Below are 24,390 nucleotides of genomic sequence, written 5' to 3'. Positions count from 1 at the left end.
GACTGGTAACATGACTGTGACTGGAAATGCTCATTACGGAATACATAAAATAACAACAGCCACTCTCATTCACCCTCACCTTAACAGACCCAGAAAATGGAACTACTGTTAAAGGTGTCATGGGGAAAAAGAATGTGTATGTATGTTTGTGTGTTTGGAGATACACATAATTAATACCCAACATTTCCTTTAGTATGCAGAGTAAGTATGGATTAAACAATAAAGTCAAGACCTTACTTGCCTTACTCCCAGAGACTCAGTGCATTACCGTACCTCATTCTGAGAAGTAGAGCTGTCCATCAACATCACATGTATCAGTCTGGGATCCACTGATTTGATCTCACCACTCTATGATAATTTTCAGAGTTGACAAGAGGTTGGAGCAAGATGGCAAGGAACAGGAGAATGAAAGAAAGATGTTTAAACTTATCAGCCAAAAGAAATACATGACACATACCAATTAATTCAATATCCATGTTTCTTTCTTAGAAATGATATTTTCTGGGGCAACTAGGTGGTGCAGTGAATAGAGCACCAGCCCTGAAGTCAGGAAGACCTGAGTTCATATCTGGCCTCAGACCAAACACTCGACACTTACTAGCTATGTGACCCTGGGCAAGTCACTTAACCCCAATTGCCTTTAAAAAAAAAAAAAAAGCTGACTTGAAGATTAACATTAAAAAAAAAAAAGAAATGATATTTTCTACTTCTATACTATCAAACTCTTCTTCATTTTATATATTATTGGGAGCAGAAGACTGGAAATGCTTCTGAAACCAATCATATACAACCCCTGCTACTTGCATTAAATGTGCTTGTAAAAGTAAAGGTATGAAACGAATTCAGAGATGTTACTGTATACGCATTTACTTTCTAAGTAATATTTTCATTCAATTCTTGATCACAAATCATTTTATTACTGAGTCTAGACTAAGTTTCTTGGTTCATCTATTTCACCAGAAACTCTTTCCTGAGTTCTATGGGCAGAGTACATATTTCAAGAACCTCAGAAATCCATATTTGCTTACTATTCTCCCCCTTCTCCTGCTTTTTTTGGTTAACAAGCATTTTATTTTCTTCCCTTTCCATTCCCATTCCCAATTCAAAAGAAAAACTCTTGTAAGAAAAAATTTTTTAAAATGCACTGATGCTTACTATTCTTAAACTACAGCTGTAAGTTTGAGACTTGATAGCATCTTATGTAAGAAAAAGCAAACTAAAGGCTCCAAGGTTCTTACCTCCGATAAAGACACCTCCATAAGACGAGTGATGGAGTCCTGACGGCTTACAACACCACAAACCCAACCTTCTTCACCTTCTGGCTGGTACACTTTGACCCTCTGGCCTTGGACACTATAGGGACCTAGGGGTAAAATCAGTTAGCATCAATGATAAAAGGCCCAACATTAGTTCCATTTCACCAGAGCAATCTGCACTAATATTTGTGTTGTCAATTTCCATGTGGAAGTGAATAAATTAGGAAAGATAGATCCACCACATTCAGCCATCTAAAAGATATGGAAGTACCAAAAGTAAAAGACTATTTCAAAAGAAAATTTAGTTGATGGTTTTGTCCAGTTCCTTTACATTGCTCCTCCCCAAATCTCCCATAATTCTGTCATTTATTTGGGAACTCCTCAGACCCTCCTAAACCCTTGGGTTTCTTTCCCTGGTCATGGGACAAGGAAAATTATTTTTTAAAAAAAAATTAAGTTACCCTGGTATTTGGTGAGATGCCCAACGTATACATAAGGTTTAAAAAAAAGTAAAGTTAATAAACTGAATAAACCATTGTGCTTAGGAATGATCTATCACCTTCTCTTTCAAAAACAGTGGGTATATAGCTCAAGGTAGGCAAAAGAGCTACAACTTCTACACTAATAATTATTTGATCAAATTTAACATTTTTCTTCCTAGGAGAATGCAGCACTTTCAAGTGCTATTCCAACAGCAGGTAATAATGGCTTTCCTTATTCAGCTAGTCCTCTTGATGGGCAATGCCCCTCCCATGCTACAATCGTGTCTGATATGCAAAGACTAACCTGCTAAACCCAGCTGGCTACTTCATGTCATCTCCCCACCCTCCTCCCTGCACAGTTGAGTGCTCACTAAGTCAAAAACCACACTCATCCTCTAGTCACCTTTATACTCAGTCACATGTCACACAGCCTGTTCCCTTAACTCTTTTCTCTCCCCTCTGTTTTTTACCCTCCCTTCATCCTACCAGCAGGTCAATTTTCCTGCTTAGACTTCCTCTGGGGACAGAGTCACAACCCTATTTGGGCACTCTATGACACTGAATCTAAATGTTTACAAGGTTCAGTGGGGAAAACAAAGTGACAGAAGGGGAAAATAAGCAAAGCAACAGTCAGCCCCAACTCGGATCACTGGAGAACTGGACTTTTTAATCTCTTGTGAGATAACATATGTAAGAGAAATTTTATATAACTCCTCAGTCGCACATCTTTGCTGTCAAGCAGTGACTACTAAACTGTACTACTCAGGTTATTTTAGTCAGGTGCACAATTTCACCATCCTCAACACCAGCCATAGGCTTGCTATAAGTAGCTCAGGTACAGGAAACTATCTGTTCTTACCTCGACTGAATATTTCCTGGAGCTTTTGGTCACTGATCAAAGCATTAACTGTATCTCTCAATGCAGCATGTTCTAGAAGAATCTGGTTCTGGCTCTCTGTTCCCATCTGCCAAAAATAAATGAAAAAAGACACCAAATGTTAGTGTTAAGAGCAATAGCGTCTAGTTAGGGAGAACAGAAAAGAATTAGCCTCCTGAGCAGCCATGTTTCTAGATTTAGGCTCACAGCGCTAGTGCCTGAGAGCGCCCTCAGGTTCTTAACATTTTTGGGTCCTGGAGCCCTTTGACAGTCTGGTGAAGCCAACAGTCCCCTTCTCAGGAGAATGTTTTTAAAATACATGAATTAGGATTACAAAAGAAACCAATTATATTGAAATAAAGATGTAATTTTTTCCCTATTTAAGTTCATGGACCTTCTGAAATCTGTCCATAGTGGCTAAGTGGGCCTCAGCTTAAGAACCCTGATCTAGTCCAACATCCTCATTTTGTAGGCCAGGGAAGTTAAGTGATTGTCCAACTGGCAGTAAGCAACACTGGTAGAATTTAAAGGTTCTTTTCATACTAGATCCAGTTCTTTTTCTACCATACTACCATAACTCTCAAAGTTTTAGAGTAAGTAGAGAATCTCTCTAGAGAAGACATCATCTCTAACTTTCAGAAAGCTTTATCCAAAAAAGCTAAAATAAATACTGCATTAGCCAAAATATAATCCTAACCATCTACCCTCCTTAGGCTTTTTCTCCAACCTAACTCCTATTTAAACTTTCTGCTTACTTCTGGATAGCCCTGCCATTGCAGCAGGCCTGGGTCCCCTGAAACTCTGGTAAGAGGTAGATGTGGCATGAACCACAGTTATCACAAGGCATAGAAGCCACTTTAGGGCTACCCTTACCACTGAAGTCACCACAGTAGCTGTGGCTCAAAAGTCATAGAATCACAAATTAGAGTTTCGATACCTAGAAAGCAACTTAGAAGTCATCTGGTCCTATGTGTACCTGAACAGAAATCTCTTCTGCATCATCCTCAATTAAAAAAATCATCTAGCTTCCAAATGAAGACCTCCAGGGAGGGAGAAGTCACTACTTTCTCAGGCATCCCATTTCACTTCTAGATAGCTCTAATTATTAGAGTTGTCTCTGTTAATACCAAGCCTAAATCTGCAACATCCAGAGGTAGTTCTGCCCTCTGGGACCATGTGGAGCAAGTCCAATATCTTTTCCTCATGACAGCCCTTCAAACACTTGAAGATACCTACCGTGTCTGCCCATTATATCTTTTCTTTTCCAAGTTAAAAAAAAGTCCAGCTCTTTCAAACGTATATTGCATGGTTTCCCTTCCTCACATTATCTTTTTAGCTTGAAAATACTGATTAAAATGTGATCTCCAAAACACAATATTCTGACCAGGGCAGAGTACAGCCGGCCTATGACTTTCCTTGTACTATGCTCCTCTTAATGTAGCCAAAGATTACATTAACTTTTTTTTGTTGCCATGTCACACTCGTATCAACTTTGAAGTATACTTAATTCCAGAATCTTTTTCGTAAGAACTGTTATATAGCCACATCCCCTTCATTTTATACTTTTTAAATTGATTCTTCAAATTCATTTGTCACCTAAATTTCATCTTCTAATATTTGGCCCATCATCCTAGCCTGTCAATATCTTTTTGATTACTGTTACTTTTCCATATGCTAATCAGTCTAGCTTGGAGAAATTTACATATTTGATAAGGATCCCAGATGTGCCTTTATCCAAGACATTGATAAAGATGTTGGCACACAGCCAAACACTCCACCTGATATTTCTCTCCAAGTTGACCTCACTGACTCCTCATTACTTTGAGGGCCTACTCATTTAACCTGTTCAGAATGTATCTAACTGTAACAATCTAGTCAACCAACCATTATAAAATGCCAAGTATATGCTAAAAACTGGGGATACAAAGACAAATACAGGAGTCTACATTTGATCATAAGGGCAATGAACGACTAGAATTTTCTGAGTAGAGAACTGATGCATCTGTTCATCTTGTCTACAAGGATATGAGACTATGTCTAACACCTTGTTGAAATCTAGATGGACTATTGTCTACCACGTTAGTATATACTAATGGTGCTGACTTAAAGAGGAAATGAAATTAGTGGCATTACCTGTTCTTGACAAAACAATATTGACTTTTAGTAATCATGGTCCCTGATTCCAAATGCTCACAAACTATACTTTTAGAGCAAAGACACCGTCTTAGAATTTTCCCAGGAACTGAAATCAAGGACTCTTATCTTTTTCCTTTTTGAATACTAGAACATTTGCCCGCCTCTGACACCAATAGGACACATTAATTTCTGATTTTACTAATAAGTAATATATGCCAATAGTCCTCTTTCCTAAGATGTAACTGCTACTCTTCGAGATACGTATGCAGTTTCCTTTCTCTTTTTCCTCTACTCTCAGTTTAAAGTTCTCTTCATAAGATTTGCAAGTTTCCAGACAAAGATATTTTTACTAGTCCTGGTTGAGTATCCTGCATCCCTAGCCAAAAGCCCATTATTTCTCTATTTTAAGCTGTGGTTCAGAATCCAAATTACATTTTATGATATTTATCTATTCATTTTCCAAATCTGTCTTTCTCTTCTGAAGCCCCTGCCTCCAGTTGGTAGCAGTGATGAAACATTAACTGTGTGCCCTAAGGTCCTGAATTTCCTGCCTAAGATTTCACAATCTCTAGCAATACTTTTCTAGATTCCTTCTGGTGATATCAGAGGATTTAAGAACAAGAAGAGGCATTCTAGATCATGTAGTCCAACCCTCTCATCTTACAGAAGCTGACCCCTACAAGGTCACAGAAGCACTATGATAAGAGGGGTTCTGAAGACAGGTAGACCTCTCCTCTTGCTAAGCCCAGCTTTCTTTCCACTCCATTATGTTGCTTTCATTTGGCTCTACACGATTCACCAGGAGTGCGCAGGGCTCTCTGGGTCTGACAAATCTCTTTGAAGCTTTCTGTCAGGTCTCCAACACATGTTCCCCAGCAGACAGCAGACCTCTTTACTGTTTATGTCAGGTCCACAATACCCCTAAGCAGGGAATCACACAATCATTTTTATTTGTCTCATTTTTCTCTGATCATTCCCAAATCATCCCCCTCTTCTGGTGGCATCTGTAGATCCCAATCATTTCATTGAAAACAAGAAGTTTGTAGGATCACAGGATACAATTCAACATTCATTTATTAAGTATCAACTTTACATCTGTCAGGTGCTGGGGATACAAAAACGGATCTGAGATCTGACTGATTTGGATATTTCCTCTAATGACAGAAATCTCAACCCACACATGTCTGAGCATCCTATACAATTCTCCATAGCTTTCCGTGTAGCCACAGGGAGTCTTGGGAGGCCTTGCTTGCTTTCTCCAGAGACCTCCAGGGTATCAGAGGAGCACTATGGCTGTCCACCGGTCATCCTCTTCTTTCTGCATGGGATCAGACTTTCTTCCTAGCACAAAATTCCCCGATGACACCTTTCACTCCTGTTCTTTGGAAATTCTTCATTGGCTTATATATCACAGCCTGCGCACACCCACTGTGAGCCTCTCTATTACCCATCCTCCATCTCCAATACCAGTATTGAAAGGAAAGACCTTTGATGTTGTGGAAGCTTAGGGTCACTGAAGAGCTCTGCAATTTTCTGAAGGTAATCCAGCCTACTTTCCTCCTCTTGTTCAACTCTGGACCCCAACTTGTCTATGCAAATACATGTTGTTATCTGGGCAATAGACATCCTAAATCCACTTGGTTTTTCCTGTGTGGTCAGGCCAAACTCTTGCAAATAATTACTGATATTTTCTAGGACACTGTGAAATGTTTTGGGGCTTGATGTAGTAAGTACAATGTCATCTGCAAACAAGATAATCTGGAAAATTCACCATCTACAAGAAATCCTTCAGTTTGGACTCTGTGCTGAGTCCACTTTCACAGTGGAGAGTGCGTGGGCTCGATCACACACATTTCTTTCTTTTATGCCTTCTCTGACGTTTATGACAAGAGGGTAAAGGAACAGGATATCATCTTAGCTATTATTTCTTTCAAGTAATCTTGAATGATTCAGACATATGGACTGGAGACACATTGTTGAAAAAGAGCCTACTCAAATGCTTTTTAATAATCAACAAATAAGCAAAGTGAGATCTCATATTCTCTATCTTCCAGTCAATTATGAAACGGTAAAGATGTGGTCCATTACTGAATATTGCTTGTGAAAGTCTGCCTGTTCTTCACTAACATCCTCTTCAACAAAGTCCACAATGTATGTGGCTCTCATAACGATTCTGCATAGATAAGGAATAAGGCACATAGGTTGATATTACCGATGTTCTGTTGGTCACATTTTTTCAGTATAAATAAGGTCTGAGATTATTTCCAATGCCTTTGATATCTTCTTGATATCAGATACTTGTCCACTGATCCATCAGTACTTTCACAATTATGTCACCTCTAGCATAGATTTTTCTATATATACTTGATCCAACCAGGCTCCTTTACCTGACTGTTCTCCAAGTGCCATTTATACCTCCCCTATTAGCACATATGGGACTACAATGTTAGGGTCCAAATGTTTGTTATGATTTTTACAAATCTTTTCTACTTGTTTTGTTATCCTCCCATTTTTTACCCTTAAATGCCTCTGGAATGTTTTTGCTTAGTTGGATGTCTTGCTAAGACTTCTTCAAGCCAGTTTTGTCCTCCATTGCATCCCTTTGCATATTATTAGATGATATGCTCATAATTATCCATCAGCCTTCTTCATAAAATTTTACAAATGAGTTTATATTCTAACCTGGTATTGCCTTTGGCAGCCATCTTTATTTGGAAAGTAAGCCAGATGTGACTAAGGTACTTTCTGGGCTTTTTTTGGTCTCTTCGTTGTGGCAATTAACTTGTGTTTGTTAAACTTCTGTACAAAATTATTATAGTATAAATTGTTGTAATATATGCTGTTCATTTCCAATTTTAATGATCAATTATTTGTTTAAAGAGATTAGTATTCAGTTTTTTCTACCACATATTTCCCTCCCCTTATTCTTGTTTTTCGCTCTCTTTTTTAAACTCTTATCTTAGTGATGGTATGAGTTAAAAGTCTCTAAAGAGTTAATTCAGGGACAACTCCCACATCAATAACATGTGTTTTCTTGTTTGTTAAAATACAATCTATTTCCTTTTCTTTTGGTACTCAACATGTTCAGTATTTACCATTTTTCCTTCCAATAAAAATGTTCATGATATGAAGGTATGAAGCTTTTGTGTGATATTCAAATCTTTGGCCTATTTCATTCCTTGTTCTTGAACCATCATATATTTCCCATATATTTCCTACCTTTTCACTCTGATATTCAAAGTATAAGAGTGTAGATTGATTTAATTTGAAGGGTCTTACTCTTATCAAGTTCTTCATAGTATTTAGCTATCACTTTACCCTCAGCAACTGATGTCAGTGAATGAGTTTCAATTTTTTTTATTGAGGTCTTTACAGAAGTATTTATCTTCAGCACTATAATATATGATGACCAAATATCCCATGAAAATACTGTTTCTTATTACCTTTAGGTGTACAATAAAACCTACCCCCACCAATTACTATCTTTGCTTCTCCAAAGAAAAGACTACAAGAAGTACCTGTGAGTCAACCTTCCATTTAACTGCACTTGTTTTTCTTCTGGTTTCATTTGTGTTGAGAAAGTCAAGATTGATATAATCTAGTACCTCTAGCATATGATCACATGATAGTTTTTGGACAAGTATTTCACACTTAGAAGAGCAGTAGTAAAATTAAAAGTTTTGTTACAATCTAAAAATTGTATTATTCTTGGCATTCTCTGTAGCAATCACTGCAGAAATGGAAGAAGCCTTATAGGACTAAGGGTCATTTTGTATTTTTCTTCGTTTCATGGGCTGTCATGGTAAAAAAAAAAAAAAAAAAAGTCTATCTATCACTCATTGGCTAGCCCATTGGTGATGTGCCTCTTCATACTTATCTAGTTTGGTTCTCAAGACTGTTTCAAAGACCATACTTGAAGCCTTTTCAGCATGTTAGAATTTACCAGCCCTTGCACTCTGTTGGCAAAGACTTTGAGAATTCAGAGTCACTTCAAAATCATGATAAGGCATCTGAGTAGGATTATGGAGATGCTGGGGATATAAAGACAAAAATTAAATTGTCCCTGCCCTCATAGAGCTTTACTATTGAAGGGTAAATAACATGTTGGCAGATAAATAAATATAAAGTAATTTGGAGAGGAAAGTATTAAAACTGGGGGATCATAAATTTTGAACTGGAAGGAACTTTAGAGGTCATCTAGTCCAGTGCTTCTTAAATTGTGGGTCACATCCCCATATGCAGTCAAGACCCACAGTTTAAGAAGTGCTGAAGGGTTGAGAATGGAAAAAAGTTTAAGAAGCCCCGATCTAGTCCAATTCCCCTCATTTTACAGATAAAGAAACTGAGACTCAAAATGATTAAGTGACTTGTCTTGTATCTTCAACTGCCTTTCAGACATCTCAAACTGGATGTCCAGTAGGTATCTTAAACTCAATATGTCCAAAACAATTGTCCCCTACTTCCTACCTTCCCTCTTACTATAGAGAGCAACACCATCCTCCCAGCTCCTTGGACCAGAACCCTAGCAATTGTTCTCTGCTCACCACTATCTCTCACCCCCCATATCGAATGTGCTGCCAAGGTTTGCTGATTACCTACCTTTGCAATATCTCTCAAATATGCCCCCTTCTCTTCTTTGACACTGCCACCACCCTATGCAGGCCCTCTGCACCTCATGCCTTGATTATTAAAATAACCTGCAGGTGGGTCTGCCTGCCTCAAGTCTCTCCCCACTCCAACCGATTCTCCATTCAGACACTAAAGTGATTTTCCTAAAATTCAGGTCTGACCATGTCACCCCTCTACTCAATAAACTTGAATGACTCCCTATTGCCTCCAGAATCAAATATGAAATCCTATTTAGTGTTCAAAGTCCTGCAAAACTTAGTCTCCCTTCTACTTTTCCTGTCTTTTTCTTATACATTGCTCCCTGCCACATACTCTTCAATCCATTGACACTGACTGGCTGGCTGTTCCACAAACAAGACTCACCTTGGCTCTGGGCATTTTCCCTGGCTGTCTCCCATGCCTGGGATGTTCTCCCTCCTATTATCAGCCTACTGCCTTCACTGGCTTCCTCTAAGTTCCAATTAAATCCCAGCTTCTATAGAATGCCTTTCCCAACTACTCTTAATTTAGTGCCTTCCTTAATTATTTCCTATTTATCCTGTATACAGCTTGTTTGTACGTATTTGTTTCCTTGTCTCCAATATGAGATCATGAGTTTCTTGAGGGCAGGGATTTTGCCTTTTTTTATGTCTTCAGGGATTAACATAGTGCCTAGCACGTAGTAGGGACTTAAAAAGTCAGAAAGGTGAGATAACTAGCAGAGCTAATATTCACCAGATCTTCTAATTTCAAATCCACTGTTTTTTTTTCCTTCTGAGATGATCAAGCTCCCTGCCAAGACCTATTCCATAACAGGTTTTATTTTACATGTTCAGCAGAGTACTTCTTCCCATCTTTCTTTTATAGCACGTTCCTCCATTATTGTCCCAGCCACCTGACAGGGGCCACCTCCAGTCATCCTGATATCCTGATCTGTATCTTGCTATTGGACCCAGATGGCTCTGGAGGAGAAAGTGAGGCTGGTGACTTTGTACAGCCCTCCCTCCCTTAAATTCAATTCATTTTCAAGTCTTGGCACCAGCTTCCTGGTCCTCTTCAAGAACGAAGGACAAACAACAGCAGCCTCCTGATAATGAAATGCCTCTGCTTCTTTACAAATTTTTTTTCTTTGCTGTACTTCATCCATTATTTTCAGAAATACTTTGGTCTCCCTGACAAGCTGGAGAGTAGGGAAGTATTGCTCCCAACCTGTCACTTTCTCTTCTATCGGGGGAGCAGCCAACTTTATAATCTACTTATCTACACATCTACCTACATACCACTGAACAAAGTGTACTCTCTACACGCCATGGCCAAAATTTCTCTTGCCCCTGAACTTGTCAGAAGCAAGTTTTTCTTATTGGCCACTCTCTTGAGAAAATACTGTAGCAAAGTGCTATGTTGCAGGCCTATTAAATATTGCTGTACAGGGGGTTCAGTTGACAGGGGCTCCTAAATGAGGCTTCACTTAGTTACAGTAGACTTAGGAGACACAATGCTACTTTGCTCAGCAGCTTTTGATAGGCAATTTGCCAATTCTTACCTAAGCCCAAAATGCAAACAGAATCTTTCAATTGCTGTTTAGGTTCTCAAGCATAATTAAGTTAACTATCAGTCACTTGCTATCTCTTATTCTTTCCATCATCTTTTTTTTTCTTACAATCTTTTCCATCCTGCTGATCAATTTCTCTAGTCGTAATTCCTTCTGTTCATTTTTGCAAGCTTTAAGTTTTCAGAACAAGAGAATACACAAAGGGGAAAGGTATGATCACCAAAGTTTACTTTACAGAGTAGCATAGGAGTTGGTCAAAGTACTTAATGGCACATAATAGTTCAAGGAAGTACAAAGTTTAAAGCTGAAGGCAATTAGAAAAATTCCCATATAGTCTTTTTCTTTTTTTTTTTTTTTGTTGAAGCAACTGGGGTTAAGTGACTTGCCAAGGGTCACATAGCAAGTGTTAAGTTTCTGAGGCTGGATTTGAATTCAGGTCCTCCTGACTCCAGAGCCAGTGGTCTATCCACTATGTCACCTAGCTGCCCCAATTCCCATATAGCCTTAATGTAAGCTCTATAAGGGCAAGGACTGTATTTTTTTTCTTTGGTCTTCTCCACAATACCTTCTCAATGCTTACAGCAGATACTTAGCAAAAGCTTGTGGAAATGTTTACTGATTGATTGAATGCATATGTATTAGTCAAGGAAATGATAACAAGGATACTAACTAGGCTCTACAGCAGAGTTCAAGTACCTGGAATAGGCGTAATCCAGTAGCATCTGACAAGAATCGGAGATCTCGATCCAGAAGAAATTCCACTGGAACCACAGACCCCAAACCCAATTTATCCACTAATGGAGTGAAGGTCTGTGAGAAGTGGAGAAGAAGTAGATTAAATGCCTGGAAGCATATCATGGCCAAACTCTTACCTGGACAGACCCCAAAGCTTCCATTTGTTCATAAACTTCTTTGTCACCACTTTAGAGTAAGTAAAGTTGATTGACAATTTAAAGCACAAAGTCCTGCAAAATGATTCCTAACTCAGCACCAAATCCTTCAAATAACCTTCCCTTCCTTTATCCTTTTTTTTAAAAATTACAATCACAAGCAAGGCAATCCTGTGCAGAAAAGTTAATTTAAGGTCAAAATGCAAAAAATTCTGAAATTCTCTATGATCTCTAAGGAACTCATGCCAGGTCTTATTAGGATTGAGCCTGGATAAAGACCCAGGGAAAACAGATTCAAATTTGAGACCTCTGGATAGTGTTCCTGAAATCTGAGGGGTTCCAAAAAATAACCATTCTTTAATATAACAAATATTAATTGTCTAAAATGTGCAAGATCCTTAAAAATCTATGTGCATTTGCACACAACAACTTTTCAAATATAAACTAACCATAAATATCATTCAAAGCTCTAATGAAAGAGGTAGCTAAACAAATTATGGTATATGAATGTAATGGAATATTACTGGGTCATAAGAAATGTTGAATAGGAAGAATACAGAAAAATATGGGAAAATAGAAGTAATGCAGAGCGAAGAAAGCAGAACTGAGAAAACCTCCACCAACATACATAATATCCACAACAACTATGGAAATAAAGATGAATACTATAACAAAAACAAAATCCATAAAATATACAGAAAAGAAATGCAGAAAGGGTCTTAAAAATCAACAGGATAATTTTATTTCTGCTTTGTTAAATATACTTTTAAATACAATTTTATAAAAGGAAGAATACATTTAAAACATTTAATACCACTCCCAAAACAAACAAAAGGAAAGAGAAATTGTTCTAGCAAGTGAAAATATATCTTACACTGACAATGGGTCACTAAAAGTTTAAGGTCCAGTTTTTTTTTTCATGAATTCAAATTTAAACTATAAAAAATTTATTTTCTTTCAGTTGTTGCCACTTTTTACTTAATGTTTTTGACAACAGAATAAGTAAGAAAAAAGTACTTACCTTTAGAATTAAATTCTGTTTATTAGATCCTACCTTAGAGATAGGGAAAAGGACTAGACCAGTAATTTAGCTGATAAGGGCAACTCCCAAGAGAGGAAACAGCTACCAAGGCAGTCTGCACCTTCTCAGTTTCCCAAACTTGCCTGGAGTAGAGAATTGTCTGAGGCACTGAGGGGTTAAATCAGGCCCTGTCCAGGGTCACAGAGCCTAGTAGTGCCAGAGGCAGCACTTGAATCCACATCTTACTGGCTCTGAGGCCAGCTTTCTAGCTAATGCCTTAAAAGGGCAAATATTTGATCATTTAAAAAATCTCCTTCAAGGATAACATACCCATTTCAAAAATTTTCTACAAGAGTGTACTGAAGATGACAAAATTCCCCAGAGATTAGAAAGTAATTAAATATTTTAAGATATATAAACTTTGAGAGCACATTTGAGAAAATATTTCCTATTTGTGTTTGTCCTGTCCTGCAGAAAATTATTTGACAGCAAGGTCCATGTTTCTAAATTATGCAGATTAATTCTCAAAAATTATAGCTGTTAATAAAAACCTCACACATACAGTATAGATTTGGTTATCCCATCAGATACCTACTACAAATGTTAACTTCCAAATCAAACTCAAAAGCAGAAGGCTAAATCCGTTGCTGCCCACTATACTCACCAGGGCTGGCCACTGTGCAATTGAGACCCTGGTCCCCTGGAGGAGAAACGGATCCTTTCGGGGAGCCCAGACTAATGAGCCTTCTAGCAGCAGCACAATAACCTCTTCGGCATGGACTTTCACCCAGGAGTGTTGCTTCCAGTTGCAGCCATCAAATTCCACAAATATCTGCCAGAGAATCCAAGAAAGGATTTAGAAGATCTATTTTTGAATTTCTTCATCTTACAACATACTCATACAAACCCAGTGTGCTCTGCAAATGGTTAAAGAAAAAAAACTAAGTTCTTTTAAAATTACTTTAGAATTCATTTTAAGAGTTACTGAGGACAGTTTAATGAGACAGAAGGCTGGTTTTCAGGCCCATTTTATCACTTAAGAAATAGAAGCATAGACAGTGACAACCATAGAGACAATAATTCTCAGCAGGGCCTACACAAGAATCTCATTAGGTCTCAAAGCCAATGAACAATTTTAATGTATTACATGATCTCAGGAGAGTCATAACATAAAAATGAAGTTACGGTTTTAGCTTCTAAATCCTTTTGGATTCTATGGCAAGATTACAGGGTGTATCAACACCCTGTGTGTACTTACGCTGAAAATGGTTTACAAGAGGGCCATGTGAATTAATAATAATAATAATAAATAAAAACAATTGCTATTGTCATTAGTGATTATAATCTATTGGCCAAGAGATGCTTCAGTCACAACAAAGCTTGCCATTCTTCCCCGAAGAGACTACTTCAGTTTCTTAAACTGTAGTTAACTGGAAATTACTACATGAAAACAGTTCATACTAAAGCTACTTTTAATAATAAGCTCCCATCCCATCTAGTTTGGTTTTGGCTCACAATCATATAAGTCACAAAGTATCCAAGATGTATCTATACAGACTGGGATTAATTCAGAAAACAATCTATTCAGTAGCTAAACACACAGCAAATTCTCAATAAAATATTTGATGATAGATGTTACTAAAAAGTTGTCTAAACAATGAAGTGATATATGCAAAGTTCTAGTTTTCCCAATATTCTATAAAGTATGTTGCATACTATGGGCCCAGATTCCTGCTTCCATTTCATGTAATTATTCTGGGACCAAACCAAATTAGGGAATGGGAAGAATGGCAGTTGGATTCATTCAACAAATTCACTAAAGCCACTGAAAGGGAACAAAAGGAAAATGATAGAGGGTCACTGTTCTCAAGGAGCCTACCCACTACTACGCCTATGGCTAACATTCTACCTCTACCTATTACTCTGCCTATTCCCTCTATTATTCAGTCACAGGACACCTAGAAGCAAACTATTCCTAACCAAAACCTCCTGCTCTCTCATTCCTGTCCTTCTCGACCCTATTCCACCTATGTCCAACTCCAACCTGTCCTTTCCTGCACCCTCTGGAACTCCCATTCTATAGTGAACAAGCTTCCCTTCATTCTGGACCTCTTTCTCTCACCTTCCTTTCATCTACTTGTTCTTCCCTTTGATGACAGGCCATCCTCTCCAGCACTTGCTGCACCTTCACTCAAATCCTCTTACACAATGGTCCTGGAGGAGTTGAAAGACTTTTTGCTTCCTGCTGTCACTCTGAGACTCCCTTTCTGCCACCTTATAGTTCAGTTACCTGTCTTCCTTTGAAGTCTGGCCAATTAAATTTTCTACCCAGTTCATTCTCCTTCCTTTCTCAAGGAGTTGGGCACTGGCTAGCTTACTGTCTTCCTCTCCTCTTCAGCTTGAGCTGAAGAGACTTCAACTTCCATGCTGATGTTCCCTCAAACTTCCTACCCTCTCACTTCTTCAATCTCTTCAAAGCCATGACTCCCTCTTTTGGGACACCTTATTCACAAACAGGGATCACAGCCAAGATCTCACCAATATCTACAACTGCTCTACTTCCTTGAACAAAAATTCTGACATTCTTCTATATGACCAAATCCTTCTCTCACATTCTATCTATCCTTAAGTTTTACTCTTCCTAAACCTATTCTTCATTCTCAACACAACCTACACTCCCCTCCACCTTTTAGAGCTTCTTCTACCCGGCCCCTGTGGCATGGCAGTCCTTTCTGATTCCTTATCTCACTCTGACATCCTTATCCACATACTCGAAACCTTTTTTTCCTCTTTAGTCTCTCAAGAACTACAGGTACCTTCTGTAGTTCCCATCCTATAACCTCATGCCCCTTCTCTGACATTTCCACATTTCCCTAATACATTTAACTCAGGGAACAAGATACCTTTTTTTGGTGCCCATAGATAAGTCCTTGCTTATGCGCACGTGCGCGCATGTGTGTGTGTGTGTGTGTGTATAGGGTGAAGGGATGTTTTTAGTCATTGATGACTCTGAAGACTGAGAAATAGTGTGTAAGTGGGAAAAGGGGTTGAAGAAATATAACCACTGCTTCCACCTAATCAGGTTTGTACATTAGCAGAGAATTGTGGCTTCCAGGAGGAAAAAAAAAAAGGGGTGGGTAGAGCAAGGAATTTATTGGGTTTTTTTCGGGGGGGGGGAGAAGGAGAATGTTAAATTCATGAGGCTGTAAGGTAAGATTCAGTAAGAGGTGGTAGTCTCAGCTTAGGTAGACTGGGAAATAAACCCTGTGTCTTCTAACTGTATGGGCCTCTTTATATTTTCCCTGACCTAGAGGGAAGAACAGCCAAAAGATAGTTTGTAGGTTGTGTGAACCAAGGTGGACTGTTCAACTTTAGAAAAGAGAAAAGGAACTTCTAGCCAATTATCCTCCCTTCACAAGAAACAGAGTAGTATTTTTTATATTTAAATTTAAAAACAAAAACTATATGGGGTATATGTACATAGGGGCCAGGGTGTGTATGTAGAACTTAAAAGATTAAAGCCTTGTGGACATTATAGCAGCTACCAGAGAGGCAGAACAAATGGGAAAGTATGGTCAGAAGTAGAGCCCTCCTGCTAAGGAGAAAAGGACTATTTATAGTAGAAGAGAACTGGGATAAAAAAGTCCATTTTGGTTGATGGCCATCTTTTATTTCAGCTTGAGGTGGTGGTGGAGTAACCCTAACCCTTACTCATCCATTTATCAGGTAGAATCACAGTGTAAAGGCAGCAGGAACCACCAGGCCTACTGGTGGCTGTGGTTTTAACAACACGTACACAATGAATGAAGCATACTTCCATAGGAGGGAAGGGGATGGTGAGATAGAGGTCAAAAAGTATGAGTTGGCTGGCCAACCTAACCATGTTACTGACAAGAGGTGGGGAAGGGTTGTGGGTGTTTATTTTCTGGTGGGACTAGCATGTTATTAAAGCAGGCCTTTCGATATACCAAAAGAAAATTAAATAAATAAATAAAAAACAAACAACTACCCATCCATATTGGACTCCGCGTCAAAGAATTTTCTGAAGGACAAGACAAACCATAAGCATCCCAAACTCAAGTCATTCCCTCCCTCTAGTCTTCTGAGCTTCCTTTATGTATTGGCAAGGCACTAGCACCTTTTCACTTACTTTTGCAATGTCACTGTCATTCTTGACTCCTTTATCCAATTAGCTGCCAAATCATGTAAACTTTCTCTATAACATCTTTAGAATACAATCATTCCTCTACAGTTACACAACTACCCACCCAACCCCTCTAGTTTAGAATCTCACCTCCTTTTGCCTGGACTATTCCAGTCTCCTTCTAAATGGTCTGAATACCTCATATCTCTCTCCCTACTTCAATTTATCCTCCACACAGCTGCCAAGGTGATTTTCCCTAATGCACAAGTCTGATCATGTTACTCCTTCCCCACACCCTCAGTCAAGAAACTCTGGCTTCCTATTACCTGCAAGATCAAATATAAAGTCCTTTGTTTGACAGTTAGATCTCTTCACTCTTGGCCTCTTCCTACCTTTCCATTCTCCTTCCCTCTATGCACTCTATGATCCAGCCATACTGGCCTACTGGCTGCTCTTCACATAAGATGTTCCATCTTTCCTTAGTGCTTTTCCTCAGCTGTTACCTGGAAAACTCTCCCACCCAACCTAACTTTTAGAATCCCCAGCTTCCTTTAACACTCAGCTCAAGCACCACTTACTCCAGGAGCCATTTCCCGATCCCCCCAGTTGTTGGTAACAAGCACTCTAAGGTTACCGTCTATCTTCCTGTATTTATTTTGTATTTTCTGATTTATGTACTTATGTTCTTATGTTATTTCCCCACCCCTATTAGAATGTAAGTTTGCTTAGGGCAGAGAGCTGTTTTTGTTTTTTTCTTTACATGCCCAGCATTCAGGAAGGGGAAAGAAGGATCATTTATTAAGTACTTTGTAGTAGGCACTGTACTAAGCATATTATAAATATTATCTCATATGATCATACAGACTCATAGTAAGCACTTAATAAGTGCTTATTGGTTAACTAATTGATTCTCCGAAATTTGTAATCCAAAATCTCAGTGTTTGAGGAGATCAAGTGACTTACCCCAGGTCACACAGCCAGTAGGTGTCAGAGGTAAGATCTGAACCCCGGGGTGACTGGCTTTGAAGCCAACTCTCTATCCCACCAGGGGTGGGGAACCTGTAGCCTTCTAGGTCCGTGGGTGCAGGCTTTTGACTGAGTCCAAGTTTTACAGAACAAATCCTTTTACTAAGGCGATTTGTTCTGTTAAGTTTGGATTCAATCAAAGGGCTGAACTTGAGGACCTAGAGGGCCACATGTGGCCTCGAGGCCACAGGTTCCCCACGCCTGCACTACACCATGCTGCCTCTTTAACACTAATATATTCATCTAAAACTTATGCTAAAATCTAAGTAAAAATAATAATGAAAAAATTGAAACCTTCAGCATATGCTGGAATATAATATTCTATTATAGCTAATCTTGGGAATTCAAAACAATAATCTAAAAGATAAACTTTTAGGTATTCCCTGACCTGCTTTACAATTCTAAGGAAGAGCTGGCATACAGTGAGTCACCTAATTGATGTAAAATCAATTATTTCCTAACTTCCCTGACTATTGAGTATATAAGGATTGATGGCTGGATAAGCCTTTGAGGGTTTTTTTGGCTTTTTTTTTTTTTGATGAGGCAATCAGAGTTAAGTGACTTGCCCAGGGTCACACAGCTAGTAAGTGTCAAGTGTCTGAGGCCGGATTTGAACTCAGGTCCTCCTGACTCCAAGGTGGAGCTCTATCCACTGAGCTACCTAGTTGCCCCTGAACCAGCCTTTGGCAAGCCAAGAACAACTACTTTCTTGAGACTATGCACTAAATGATCAGATAATGGTCTTATATCCAAGAAACTGATTAAAATGTGTTCAAACAAGAATCATTCCCAATAAAGAAATAGGCAATGGGTATGAAGTTTTCAAAGAAAGAAATTCAAGCTATGGATAACCACATGAAAAACGGCCCATATTACTAATAATTAGAGAAATGAAAATTAAAGCAATTCCAGTATCTACTTCACATCCATCACACTGGCAAAGACAAAACGAAAATGACAATTGCTGAAGGGACTGTGGTAAAACAGGCACACTAATGGGCTGTGAACTGGTCCTGTCATTCTCGAACTATTACCACCAGTCTTTCAAACCTCCAAATCACTAACTGTTTGTCCTTTAAACCCGGAGAAACCATTACTAGAACTATATACTCCATGGGAACCAAAGAAAGATGAAAAGAACCAATATTTACAAAAATACTTATAGCAGCTTTTTGTAGGCACAAAGAACTATTAGAAATTAAAGGAGTGCCCATCAATTGGGGAACTGTTAAACAAATTATGGTACATGATATAATAGAATATTCCTATGTTGTAAGAAATGATGAAAGGAACAATTTCAGGGAAAACTACTAAGATCTCTATGAACTCATGCAGAATGAACAGAACCAAGAGACTTATACAACAGTAACAACTGCAAATTATAAAGAAAAAACACTTTTAAAGACTGAAGAACTCTGATTAATGCAATGTCCAATTATGATTCCAGAGGAATGATGATGAAGCATAAAACAAGACATATATTTTCAGCTACAGTCAATGTGGGAATTTGTTTTGCCTAAGCATATCTGTTATAAAGTTTCCTTTCCCCAAAAACGGGGGAAAAAAGGAAATCAGGGTCAATGAGGCATGAAGAGACTAGGAAACATCACAGCAGGATGTTTTTGGAAATTATATGCTGACTTTATTACATATTTTAAGAAGAAAAGCAAGCTGTACATATAATAGACTCCCAGTTTCATGTAGGATCAATTTTCTTTTTCTGTTCTATGCATATGGAAACACTCATTTTATTTAGTTTGTACGGTTTAGAATTAAAAGAAAGTTTAAAAAATGAATGTGATATAAAAACAAAAAGCATCTATTTTCTTAAAGATTAATGACTAGAATAAAAATGTGGATTGTTTTTGATGAGTTGATAAATACCTGCAAAGGATATGCATCTAACATTGAGCTTAATTCACTTCCGAAAATAAGTCTTAGAAATGAGTTAAGGTCAGAAAAATTTCATACACAAGATAACTGGTAGTAGTCAGATCACAGATTAGCCAGTAGTAAAGATTAAGACAAAATAGGTGATGGTATATGGATCAACCTACAGAACACTGAAAGCAAAATATTAAGTTCTAAATGAAATGTGATTAAAAAAAAGTAGTCCAACATAGCTGAAAAACAGCACTGTTTCTCAAAGAGGGGAAAACGCAACAGTATGCTGTAACTGGGACTTGAGAACCAGAGGGTAAGTTATCTTAAGAGAACAGAGATATAGTGGTACAACTTATTTGCTTTTCTTTAAAAGATTCCCTCCAAACTGATATGGCTTAGGAGTTTTAAAATCAAATATGGAAAAAAATAGTTCTGAAACATTGCATTTTCATAAATTCTCCAGAGAGGATGAAAAAAAATATACAGGTCTTCCAATGTGATATAAAGTCAGAGCAATATTTGGTTCTAGTTATCACAAGGCTCGTTCTCATTTGAAATATCACTGATAACAGAACTTTCCTTCCCAATCTTCTCTACATTTCACAACAAAATGGGAGTCTTCCAAAATACCCATCCTATAAAACTGTGTAGCAAACTGAGACAATGTTGGGGAAGAAACAATTATTTCATAGCATCACAATATCTGGGGCTGGAAGGGACCTCTGGGAGAACTTTTACTTTTGTAGACATTATTCCTCCCTTTCACTCTTCTCATGGCTCCCCCTATAAAAACTTATTTCAAACATTACTGAACAGAGTGACTTTTGAAATTAAATGGTTCAGGTACCTCACAGACACATTCTAAAAACACCTGCATGTATATAAAAAAAATACCTTCAATTTACACTTAATCCTCTTCTTCCAAACTTCTTCCAAAGATTTCCCACAGGTTATTATAGTTTGTATGTTTCCCCTCAGCTTCCCTAGAAAACATAAGATAGATCCTTTCTCCTTCTCCCCTCCTCCAACTCCCTCTTGTTCTCCCCACCCCCAACATTAAGAGGCTACCTACCCAACTTCAAACAGCAAACCATTAACTCACTTGAGTTTAGTCACTAGAATTGTCAAACCTTTCCCTTTTCTTGGCTCGCCAAAATAAGTGCTGACTTAATATAGGAGATCAGAATAAACTTCTGTAGTTTGTTCTGAGTCAGGGATTGCAACGGAGCACAGATATAAAGGACATTATAAAAAAAAGCATGATTAAAACCCCAGGATGGGCTGGTCATGTGATAAGTGAGGTAGATATAATTCATACTGATGGATACATGTGCTATGCTGGCATCCCTAACATGTCAGGCGAATATAAGTACTTTGGAATTATCTCCATGGCAAGCTTATGGCCAGACTTGGACAAGAGTCATACAAAATGTTTAGGTATGAGTGAGTTGCAACATGCATACCTGGATTCAATACCCATATCCTTATAATCACCAATCCATTTGAATATCTAACAGTATTATGAGGAAGTATTTTAAAGGTAAATCTTAAATGTTCCTGAAACAGTATAAAAATTGTCTACTAGAACACTTTTATATCCTAGTTTAATTAATTTAAAAACAATATGCCAAAGGAAGATGAGGGAGAAAACTCCCACAGGGAGTGGTCGCTGCCAGTGACAAACACCCAGGAGGACTTTCCATTGAAGACTCTAAAAGCACCAATTAAGATGCTGAAAGTATAGATGACCTCAGCTTTCCAAAGGCTAATGAAGATCAGATCCCAGGACAGTTCAAGAAGTGGATTCTTATGTGATGGCAACAGTCATTTCATAGTCTGAAACAGGATTATAAAATTTCAGAGTGGAAATTGGGAACACAAGAAGTAATTTATTTTAAACAAATAAGCAGTCACTGCTCACTGAGATATGTAATTCTCTAGTAACCCTGATCTACAAAAACAGTTTAAAAGGGCCAGATATAGAATGATTTTAGTAGTCTCAAAACAAATTACTGACATGATTCCACCACTACTAGATAAATCCAGAAGAAATATTTTGATTGTGAGCTCTGTGAAGTATGATCACTGAAATGTAACCTGCAGAGTGGGAATGCTGCTGGAAATCCAAATTGGATTTACACCCTACAGGTTAAACTAATTTATGAATGGGTTGTCCTCCAAAAATTGTAAGTTGGTCTTGCTTGGAATCTAGAACACATTTTCCTATAGAACAATACTGTAGAAGAGGGTTAACTCAAAGCCTCATTATTATTATTATTTTCAAAGAAAACCAGACAAAGGCATTAGAATTTCAATTAATCAATCAGCATTTAACTGCCTACTACCAACTACAAGTCAGGCTAGGAGCTAAGGACACAACTTAAAAATAATAATAATACAGCCCCTGCCCCCAAGGAGTTTGCAATAGGAGGTAACCTATACACAAATAAGTAAATACCAAGAAATTTGAGGAGGTGGAAGCAGAGCTTCCAACTGAGCCAAGCCTTGAATGAAGCTAAAGATTCTAAGAAGCAGCGCATTTCAAATATTGGGGAATGATAATACAGAGAAAGTACAAAAGTACAGAACGGAAAGAGACTGAATGCCACATTCAGGAAACAAAAAGTAGGCCAGTTTGGCTAAAATGTAGAGGAGTAACTTGAAAGTCTGGATAGCAGGCTGGAGCCAGGTTACAAAGAGCTTTAAGCGCCAAAGTGAGGACTACACAAGCAGTTAGGTGGCCCAGCAGATGGAGTGCCAGGTATGAAGTCAGGAAGAATTCAAATCTGGCCTCAGATAGGTACAAGCTGTTTGACCCTGGACAAGTCACTTAACCTTGTTTGCCTCAGTTCCTCATCCATAAAATGAGGAAGAGGGAAATGGCAAACCACTCCAGTATCTTTGCCAAGAAAACCCCACACAAAGAGCAGGACACAACTGAAATGACCAAACAAAAGGAGTATATATTTTATCCTAGAGGCAATAGGGAGCTACAGAAGATTTTTGAGAAAGATAGCAGTTACATGATTAGACCTATGCTTTGAGGAAGATTATTTTGGAAATTCTACAGGGAATACAATAGTCCAGGTAGGAGATGATGAGATGATGAGAGCCTGAAGTAGGATGGTTTGAGTTGAGAATGGGAAAGATGTATTGTGGAAGAAGCAATGATGTGAGGCAGCAAATAATTAGACACTGGGATAAAGGAGAGTTAAGAGTCAAGATACTTAACACTGTTATGAAAATGGATGGTGCCCTCAACATTAAATAGGGAAATTTGGAGGAGTAGGGGAAACAATAAGGTCTATTTTGATGTTGGTATGATGCATGTGTATCACCCTCCCTTTGAAATTCTTCTTTCCTCCACACAATTAAAAAAAAATTAAGTTTGAATTTATTGGACATACAAAGAAAAAGACCCAGGCAGCTAGGTGGCAGTGGATAGAGCACTGGCCCTGGAATGAGGAGGATCTGAGTTAAAATCTGACCTCAGAAACTTGACACTTACTAGCTGTGTGACCCTGGGCAAGTCACTTAACCCTGATTGACTCTGGTGAAAACAAAACACAACAAAGAAAAAGACCAGGGAAGACAACTGTTTGGTTTTTTTTTTTTGGTAAGCTAGAAAATAAAGTGGTAGAACTTGACAGAAATACTGTCTATAAACGCAAATGAGAAGGGATCTGGCTTAGAGGTGCCAATAAGGAAGATGTATAGAAAGTGAATGATATTATTGCAAATGGAGTCAGTCCAGGCCCAAGGCATAAAGATTAGATAAGATCCAGAAAGGATATGCTGTATGGCTTGGGATAACAAAAGTTCACATGAATAGATGGGTTAAAGTCTCCTCTGCAAATCTTTATCATGGTAACCTATGCTTTTAAAAAAATGTTGCACTGGGAAATAAGACATACAGGCAATGGTGTATAGAAATCTATCCTGCCCTACAAGAAAACAGAAGGGGAAGAGGATAAGAGAAGGGAGGGGAGATAGAAGGGAGGGCAGATTAGGGGAAGTGGTATTCAGAATGCACACTGTCTTGGGGTGGGGGGAGGGATGAGGTGGGGAGAAAATTTGGAACTCAAAATCTTGTGGAAGTGAATGTTGAAAACTAAAAATAAATAAATTAATAAAAATTTTAAATAAAAAATGTTGCAGATACAATTAGGGTAGTATCTTATATAAATTAGGCTTTAATTTTTGGAAACTTTAATGTATTAAAAGATAAGAAGCAACTGATATCAAATAACGGAATGTACTGATAATGGACAGAAGACAGAATGACAGCTAACAAAGAATGAGTTAGTTATGTCTTATATATTGTCCATGCTCTGACAGTAGAATAATGTTCTTGGTTTACTTCCTGCCAACAGCTTCAAACCACGAAGTCTCCACCCAGGCCATCATACCCACTCTACCTCAGGACACCCAACAAGTGACCTTTTGCCCCATCTACCCCAGGTATGAAGCCTCCATTTTACTTCCTGGCTACAGCTCCAAACAATGGCTAAACC

The 24,390-nt window shown here is 38.2% G+C and overlaps 1 protein-coding gene across 2 annotated transcripts in view; it reads right to left on the bottom strand.

Moving 5' to 3' along the window:
- Positions 1 to 24,390, bottom strand: part of KDM3B (lysine demethylase 3B) — a 52,913-nt gene that overhangs the window by 23,978 nt on the left and 4,545 nt on the right. Inside the window, exons 1-6 of one of the 2 annotated variants that reach the window (XM_027856608.1) lie at positions 20,771 to 20,855; positions 13,487 to 13,654; positions 11,608 to 11,721; positions 2,598 to 2,703; positions 1,239 to 1,363; positions 274 to 348 (exon numbers count right to left, since the gene is read on the bottom strand). In XM_027856608.1, the coding sequence (XP_027712409.1) occupies positions 274 to 348; positions 1,239 to 1,363; positions 2,598 to 2,703 (306 nt within the window). In that variant the 5' untranslated portion in view covers positions 11,608 to 11,721; positions 13,487 to 13,654; positions 20,771 to 20,855. Of the gene's footprint in view, positions 1 to 273; positions 349 to 1,238; positions 1,364 to 2,597; positions 2,704 to 11,607; positions 11,722 to 13,486; positions 13,655 to 20,770; positions 20,856 to 24,390 lie in introns of those variants that run through there. The other variant, XM_027856607.1, reaches the window with a different exon arrangement.

Source organism: Vombatus ursinus, unplaced genomic scaffold, assembly GCF_900497805.2.
Source record: "Vombatus ursinus unplaced genomic scaffold, bare-nosed wombat genome assembly UNPS02011572.1, whole genome shotgun sequence".
NCBI classification, from domain to species: Eukaryota; Metazoa; Chordata; class Mammalia; order Diprotodontia; family Vombatidae; genus Vombatus; species Vombatus ursinus.
Note: the sequence above shows the minus strand (reverse complement) of the source record. Positions and strands in the feature narration are given on the sequence as shown.